At 39.5% G+C, this 9,138-nt stretch overlaps 1 protein-coding gene across 1 annotated transcript; it reads right to left on the minus strand.

Moving 5' to 3' along the window:
• Positions 1-6,868: 6,868 nt before the first annotated feature.
• Positions 6,869-7,984, minus strand: LOC145499338 (adenosine receptor A2a-like). The gene has a single exon (XM_081478845.1). It carries the CDS (start codon positions 7,982-7,984, stop codon positions 7,079-7,081), a length of 906 nt encoding a protein of 301 aa, XP_081334971.1. The 3' UTR covers positions 6,869-7,078.
• Positions 7,985-9,138: the final 1,154 nt, after the last annotated feature.

The raw sequence follows: 9,138 nt of genomic DNA on the forward strand, positions 1-9,138 counted from the left end.
TCTTCCGCGGCCTCTGAGGACGAGAGTAAGGCCTTAAAGATAGTAGATTGTGGCGTTCTACTTTCCTCCTGCGTGGCAGACATGTCTAACACCTTTTGACTAGCGTGCGTAGCAAGCGTTCCCGTAAAGTTTTCCGCATTCTAGCCGCGCGTAAATTGGAGCGAGAGCAAAAACTCGACGAAGCAGGGGGTGGTGAGGCGAGAGGGAGGAAACGCTTGCCCCCAAATTAAACCCCTCGATTTTGAAAAACGCCCACTGGTTTTCATTTATTTATTGACAACTTTGTCACCGAGTTAAAATCATAATAGTGCTACAGGGCAATAAGTGAAATGTTCGACTTCAAATCTTCGCGGGTGTCCTCCAGAAAAAAATTCGTACGCGCGCTGATTTGAAGGAAACCCCCACAAACTATATATCAATGGAAAGGTTATAAAATGTAGAATTCGATAAAATTATACTCTTTTTTGCCGACCGCTTTCCTAAGGCGGCAGAAGCCGTTAACGCCAAAACGACCGACTGAAATTCCGGCGAATTAATCGGGTATCAAATGCGATCGTTGATGCAAAATAACTGTGCAATGTTTATTAGAAAGCATCAATCTCTCAAAGGGTGTCAGCATTTTCTTTCATTTCTATTGGTTATCTTTTTATAGATCTATCAAGTTATGCTATCGAAAAATTCGCGTAACGGGTAGCGTTAGAGACCGCCACGAAAAGTATTTGAAATAAAAGAATTCGCCGACACGTTTTTGTTCCGTATCTATCAGTGAATGGTCTGGCCAAATCCCAAGGAATACCGTCGATTCTACATACCCTATTAATTCATTTAAAGAGGAGGGATTCCTTCGCAAAACGAGTGCAAGTTTTCACCTTCTAAAGATTTATAAACATGTCACGCCTTCTCACGCATTTTGTCACGCATTTTGTCAACTCAAAATGCCGCCAGCCAATAAAATAACAGAGCCCCTAGCGTTCACAGAAAGGAAAGTTGAACTTCACGGTAAAGCGATAGTGTTACAGTCACGTTTTAGGCGCATACGTTTTAGGCCGGTGGTCAACAATAAAGGGCAAAACGGCGAAAAGCGATGTGCAACAAAACAAAAAGAAACTGAGGAGCAATTGTCCAAGCGTGATTACAAAAAGGCAGTCTTGACGGACATGAAATCTCAAATTGAAAGTATTTGATAGAGGACCTCTGGATTGAGCCGTTTGCCGCGAAAAGGTCGCTGAGGAGTCCATGCCTTTTGGGGATTATGACACCTTGACGGTTTATTGACTTTTATTAAGAAACCTCTGTTTCCCAATAACTCGCGCGCGTTTTAATATTTTATTTTCATTTTTTGGAAAATGTTACCTTGAATAATGAACTTTAATTTGGTTGGAAAAAAGAAAATTTGGAAAACGTAGCTCCGCGAAGGTTTGGAGTAACCTTAAGACCAGCTTTTCCTGTGGTTTAACTCTAACTCACTCTAACGATTCATTAGCTTGACGGTCCGTTTCATTGTCTTGCTGCTCAAAAAATATTTAACGTTGAATTATAGAACCGCCCGGAAATCGGAAGCCTTTGTTTGAAAATTGCTACCGCGAGTAGGGCAGAGCGCCTGATATATCGATTACAGTAAGTTAACCTGGCTTGAGACTGCAATCCAATCGGAAACCAGTACCTGGGCGGCCGTCAACTTAAAAAACGTGGCCTCGATTGGCTCAAAACTTGAGTCCGCGATGCGATCGCGTGATACTGACCAGCGGGTACCTTGTTTTGACAGGTGTCAATTGATCATAACATGGATGTCTAACATCAAAGACCAAGCAAGGCTGCACGTCTCGGCCAACCTATAGATCGTTTTCACGTGACGTCATCACTTTTTAAAATCCAACACTAAAGAGTCAGCAAAGTTTTTATCCTCATCAGGCATATATATCCTTTTACAATTTTACAGCTCAATAGCGTGCTTCGTTTGGAATCCAGAGCATTTTGAATTTCAGGGTTATGGAGGTGCGTGACACAAGGTTATGATCAAGTTTGTCGAAAAATATATGCTTATCCTATGATTTTTGAGCTCTTTTAGAAGTTAGAGCGTCAGGAAAAGTGCTTATGTAAATGCTTGTTTGATCAGTACTGATAATCAGTCGCCTAAATAGCCAAAGTAAGTTTCAGATGTTTACACTATTTTCCGGCCGCCATATTGGTCTACCACGGAGGTACACCAACATGGCATTTTCATACTGGGCTCTGTAAATATCTGCGAAACATTTCGACGAATATCTGAAGTTTGGGGAAAGGCACAGACCTAAAACTTGGAGAGGTGTCTTATTTAGTTATCTTCTATAACATCATAATTTCATAGCTTTTTTCACTGGATGGTTTTCAATTTATTTCTTATTGCGTGACAGTGAAAACGATCTATTGGTCCCGCGAGAAGAGTTTTCCCGAAATGCATATAATAGATTGATCACGCTTGTTCGGTCAACATGGTTAAATGTTGGCCTCGTTTCTTTTTTGAGTGTTTTTGGACTGCGACTCCGTCTCGGCCCATAAACAAGAAAAAGAAAAAGAACTCGCCGATAACCAGCCATCAATCAAAGACCTTACACTTGGTCAATAACCCACACTATTTTTGTGGGTTTATGCATTATGCATGCATCAGCCCAGTAAGCGAGCAAAATGTAATATCCAGCCATCAATCAATGACCTTACACTTGGTCAATAACCCATACTATTTTTGTAAGCTTACGCATTATGCATGCATCAGCCCAGTAAGCAAGCAAAATCTTGTGTGTCAGTTTGAAAAAATGTCGCGTGACAGAGCTTTTGGAGCATAAGTAGTCTGAGAGGTAGACTGGGTACTAGTATTTCGCGTGATTGTTTTTGAGTAAAGGCGACCATTGCTACATTTGTAGTGCGTAGTCGTTGCTATCTTTAGTCAATTGCGTTGTCATCAAATTAAAGACCACTTGGTATGCAAAAAGGTGGTTGTATTATTCGGTCCATCGATAGCTTTCACAGTGGCTTTTAACCGAAACTTTGACAAAAATCATGGTCGAGGGTTTTACTCAAGAAGAGTTTTTCTTCCGCGAAGAATTATTTCAAATTTCCATTTTGTCCAATTTTTATATATAATTAATTTACTTTCATTGGTTTATAATCGCAAACCATCCCTTAGTAGCTCGCCCACACCAGGATTCGAACCGCCGACCCTTCCACCAGACTTCCGATTCCCTGACTGAATCCTTACCGCTGCTCCACCCTGTAATAATGGATTATTTGTGAGGAAATACAGCTATTAATTCATAACAGCGCATCGGACTTAGTAAATGTTTAAGAGAAAAAAAAGAAAAAAATATAAGTAAAAAGAAAAGAAAAATTTCCAGTCTCACTTTAAGTTAAACTCATAGCCTTCTGCTCACAAGGGAGATATCTTCTCCACTGCTCCACACTAACTACCATACTCTTTGTGGACAAAATATGGAATAAATCAGCTTGTACGGAAGCGCTACGCGCTGGGTTGTTAAAACATCAGGCTCAAGTACGTTCCTAGCACGAACCTCATTTATTATTGTATTTTTGTCTGTCTAGTAATTACCTACTCGCAGGACTACAATGCTTCAACTCAATGAATAAAACTAGCCATAAGCCCACAACTACGCTTTGCGGATCTATTTTTGTGCAGGTGGCTTTGTACACTGGTAATGATACTCTATAAAAATCTAAGCACTGATCCGGGAAATGACTAACCCTTGCCCATTCTTGTGTCTCAAAAAATTGAAATAGAACATAACTACTGTACATCCAGACTTGCCAGACATAGAAACGGTTATTTCTAGTCAAAATAAGATACATGTAATAAAAATAACAATATTTGTTGATAGCCAACTCCCTCCTCTCCACCTTAGAAAATTATTGATTTGTCTTAACTAGTCATGTCATTGTCCTTGCATCTGGCTGTGCTGTGGGTTTTGAATTCTTTATGCATGCATGTTCTGACGCACTTTGTAATAGTGAATCGTCGCACTTTTTTCATACCTTTTCATTTTGTAATAACACTTGTCGCACTTTGTATCATAATATAGATAGGACCCTGCGCCCGCTCTGATTGGTCAAAAACGCATGTTTTATCAGAGTATAAAACGTAGAAGAGGCGTTTTTTATCGTTTTTCGCCACATAACGTCTAGTCAACATTTTTGTTAGAGATGGCGAAAAACATTTTCCTTGATGACATTTGTGATGGAGTTCTCTCGAAGCAGCAGAATGTTTTGAAGAGGAGGCATGTAGCACTTTAGCGGTATTAAATTGCGTCAGTTTGTCGATCTGTTTGCCGTTGGGATGACCTCTATGAACGACGGCCCCCCATAGATAGGCTCCCCAAATGAAATTTTAGAGAGAATAATTTCCGTGGCGTCAATATATTATCGTATTAAAAAGAAATTTGAAAGCTTATTGCAAAGTGGACCAACTTTTCATTAAAATTGCAACAGCTAGTATATTACAAAGTGTGACAGGTATTAAAAAGTGCGAAGATTATTACAAAGTACAACAGAACAATGTAAGGGCACACAAGTAAATGATAACGTCAATTGCCTTTATTCTAGGCTAGGGTGAATAAGCAGGCCCTGGGCAGAAAATGGGTGAACTCAACAAACTTAGAAAAAAGGAAAGACATATTGTAAGGATTGTGTTTAATGCAGCAAAGTTGTACAAGCAAGAGCCACTTTTGTATAAACAAAAGGCAAAGGTAAAAATGATTCAATTATTTTTGATCACATATTCACCCGTATAACAATTATTATAATATGGCAACCAATCCTAAAGGATAAATTGATCAAATCAAATGATACAACTGACATTATCTTACCTGTGTACAAAATAAAAAAGAACCTTTTCTGGAAATGGCTAAAACTAAAATGAGGTGTGACCAGTCACAACAAAGTGTTACTACAACAGACACTCGTCAAGAAATCAGTGGAAAGAAATGTGTCCCTGTGAAGGTCCAAATAAGGACAACACAAGAGCACTCACGAAACAACATACGTACAGAAAATTAAACTTTGGAAAAAAGAGTCAATGGTACATAGGAGTTAAAGACCTATCATTTCAGTTCTAATAAAAGATGTCCTTGATGAAATCCTAAAGGCAACCGAAACTGACGATGGCATGTTTGTGGAATTGGCAAAAATGTCTAGTTTGACATTGTCAAAAACTGTTTTCATTTATGGGATATCCACCGATAACAAAACACTGTTAATAGACTTTCCGTATGAAAGATCTCATCGTTGCAAAACATATTGTTCTTGGGCAACCATGCACACCCATTTTCTTCTTCAGACATACAAAAACATGTCTTTGGAATGCCTCACTGAAGAAATATTACCTTTGTATAAAGGCCTACAAATTGTTCCAGTGAGTTGTGGAATTTATGAAGACCAATAGGTCTCAGCCTATGAGCAGTACAACTACTGAAAAACAATTTCAAAGATGGAAAGACCAAGTTCTGTATCGATATGATACCTTAATCGTCAATATCAAATAACAGCGACCATTAACAAATTGGTACGAAGAACAGTCTTCCATGGAAAACAGTGCTAGATTGTCTCACACAAGTGTCAACAAAAAACAGCCACGTAAGATGCAAATAGCTTTTGAAACAGTGATTTTGCAAACTTCTTTTTTCAACTGACTTCCTATCTTCTTTAAATACAAAAGCAAGGTTGGGTTGTCCGGAGCAGCAAAAACGCATTTCACGATGTCGAGAGATGGCGGAATAATAAAAAATTAAAATACAACTGCCCACGAATGTCAGCCTAACAGCTCATAGACTCAGTTCTTTAGTGGAACTAGCACTGCTCAGACAATACCTTTACAATAATTCAGTTTTGTATGCCCTCTTATGTCACGCTGTGACTTCCCTTAGAAAATCAGAAACTCAGAGGGGAAATTTAACGCCAGTGCGAAAGTCAGTACATCCTAAAGAAATGTGTTTCCACCCTGTTGTTTTGAGGCAGTTTGTTATCATGGATGCTGGATATCAGAGTTGATTTGCATCAAATTTGGTACCCTGTTCGTTCTGTTATGCAAACAGGACCGAGATTAACATGTATGCCAACTCTCAGCCTTTGAAACTGACGTCACAAGTGGAATTGGAATTTTTAGTGACTGATTGGTCCGTCTACTAGCTGACTAAACAACGTCAGAGGCAATCTCTCATAATTCAAACCTGGCACTGAGCCTTTCTGCCAAACTCAGTTCTATCTTTGGATTTTTCTCTTTTATTGTATTAAGTTTCGCATTGGAACTACTCGCACGAGACAGGAATCTCTGGAAATTTGCAATTTTGGACAGGAACCAGCGGGACCCTGTGAGTATGTTTAACATTTTACTAGGGGATGGCTTGGATGGCTAACCACCTCCCTTTGCCGGAAGAAGCAAAAAATAACAAAAGAAATAGATTGTGAATATTGTAGAATAAATGAAGGGAAACACTCTGGGCAGTTTACGTCAATGTGATTTTTACCTTGTTGGCATTGCTGATATCTGTGGTGTAAGAGTTTCAAATTAGGTTCCAATTCTCAATTGAAACAGTTTTGGGGAATGCCCCATTAATTCTACAACCCAAAGGTACCACCTACCCCCACTTAAAAAAAACCTGGATCAGCCTTCGCCATTTCTGTCATCGTATTATCCCTTGCTTTTTTTATTATCTCTAGTAGGGTATCGCTCGAGACTGGCTATGCAACTGACTAGGCCACCTTGAATAGGTAAAATTTCCTTACTAAAAATAATTTCCTAATTTGTGTTTGTAGACTTGACAACTTGCCATGCACTCTCTCGAGATTAAAATGTAATGTAATTTCCGCATCACGATTATGGATGTTCGTTTTAAAGCAAGATAATAGTCGAAGGTTTCTATCAAAGACGCGCAGGCAGAAAGAGAGTCGTGCTATTTACTTGGTCTGGTGTTCTTATACCTTGCATGGTCTCAGTGCGCCTGGAAAGCTTTTAAAGTTTTAATATCAATGTGGGAGCGGTGACTTCCAAAGTAGGTCTTGCTGGCATCTTTTCAAGTCTTTGGCAGTTTAAAGTTTACAACACAGTTTGAGGTTGTGAACGATGACTTCTTCTCTGCCCAGCTCCCGCCTGTTGTCTTTGATCGCCTTGGCTTTGTCCTGATACCAATCTAAGAAACGCTTTTCTGAATTCGTGCATTCGTAAGGAATATACAAGAGGATTCACAATGGAATTGGCAAAATAGATCGCAGACAGCATCTCATGGACATTCACGCTTGACGCATTGTCCCATTTTTCCTTTACGTCTACTGGCATGGAGTCGAAAATAGTCAAAGGAAGAATGGTTAGAACGGAAACTCCAGTGACTATGAATAATGTTACGGATAGTTTCCTTTCTTTGTGAATTGAACCACGATGTTGCGAGTGAGGGTTGCTTTGAACATTCACAATGATAATGATATAACAGACTGCCAGGACAAGTAAAGTGACAGCACTAAATGATGCCCATGCGTAGTGAGAGGCTTCTTGTGATAAAATACTTATAACAAAGGCTAGAGGGAACGTTGTAAACCAGCAAGCGATGATGATTTTAAAGTAAACGCATCTCGTGATCAAGCAATGCCTGAAGGGAAAAAGTGTTGCATGTAGCCTCTCTAAGGATATCAAGGAAAGATTGACCTGGGAAGCTATTGGGAAGGTGACTTGCAAGGCGCAAATAAATGGTCTTGGCCAGGTGCAATCGTTGTTATCTTTTTCATGTTTTTGATGGTAGTAGACGGTCAGTGGTCCTGTCACGACACCCACCAGTAGATCGGCCACAGTCAGGTTCATTATGAGGTACGTACTGCGCTTGCGTAAATGGTGATTTCTTGTAAAAGCGATGATAGCGATGGCATTGATTATGGATATCACAAGAAACTCAGTGATGAAGACTGGAAACCAGTCATTGTCCCATTTTGTAGGAGAATCTTCAACAGTCATTTCTTTGAACCAAAATTGATAGGCCTATTCTTGTCATTGAGCCATTCTAGGTAAGGATTAAATAATTATTAAAAGACAGATAGCTAAATAAATTCTCGGTCATGCTTGTAAATAGCCAACTGGTTTTCCTCCCACCAGTTGGTATTTTTAAGCCTATTATGTTTATTTCCAATATTTCTTTCATTCAGTCTAAGTGGCATGACTGAAAACTAGCTAGCTGCAGCTAAGTGCATTGACCACTATAAACATTCAGCAATAACAACATTCAGATCTAAGAGGATTTAATACCCGAAATTGCCCGGAGGGCACAGAACTTCGCTAAGTTCCAAACCTCACCCTAAAACCAATTTCAATGGCTGTTATTGTAGTTGAGTCTGCGGTCAAATATTCTTTTGTTAAAAAGGGCGTGGAAGCGAGGCGAAGGGGTCAATACAAAGCAGAATTGACCCTATCGCCTCGTCTGTATGTCAAACCGCTGAAAACTGGGATAACAGCTGTTAGGGAGCTCTGGTGTTGCAATCACCAATAGCATAAACAGAAACAACAAAGAAAAGACAGGAAACAAAATACGAACTAAAAACAATGGTTTCCACAACACAACACTTGCTACTTAATTCAACACATTGTAATTCAAAATATTACAAGTTATCCCACACAAAGTTCTTTAGAGCTCCTCTTAAGTGCCGCCCCCCCGTAATGGCCCTGCATAATCGTCTTCAGAGTCACTACACGACTTCAAACAATGGAAACATTTAACAATGCAGGCTCTTAACAGGTTTGCTCTGACGAGCATATTGTTTAGGGATTAAGGAAAATGGAGAAACGAAACGAGAGGTGGCTCTTTGAAAACTTGTCGTAAGAAAGGTTGGTTTTGTGTCAAGTTTCATTTTTACCATTTAAAAACTATTTGAAGTCGGACACTGATGGTTGATATTGTGTTACAAAAGGTAAGCTTTTAATCAGATTCTTTGGATAACCTCTAGCAGCAAGACATGATTTTTATGCTTTGATGTCGGCCTCCTCAAATGTTGTTTTTGAAACGTTTGTTGGGAGGGGTCTCAGGGCTTCACCTTTCACGAATCCTTACACGAATTCCACTGGCTCATTGATTTGCGTTTGTTCCTCCTGTCTTTTATCGTGTTTATCCATGACTA

The sequence above is a fragment of the Orbicella franksi genome, chromosome 10 (assembly GCF_964199315.1).
Source record: "Orbicella franksi chromosome 10, jaOrbFran1.1, whole genome shotgun sequence".
Classification (NCBI taxonomy): Eukaryota; Metazoa; Cnidaria; class Anthozoa; order Scleractinia; family Merulinidae; genus Orbicella; species Orbicella franksi.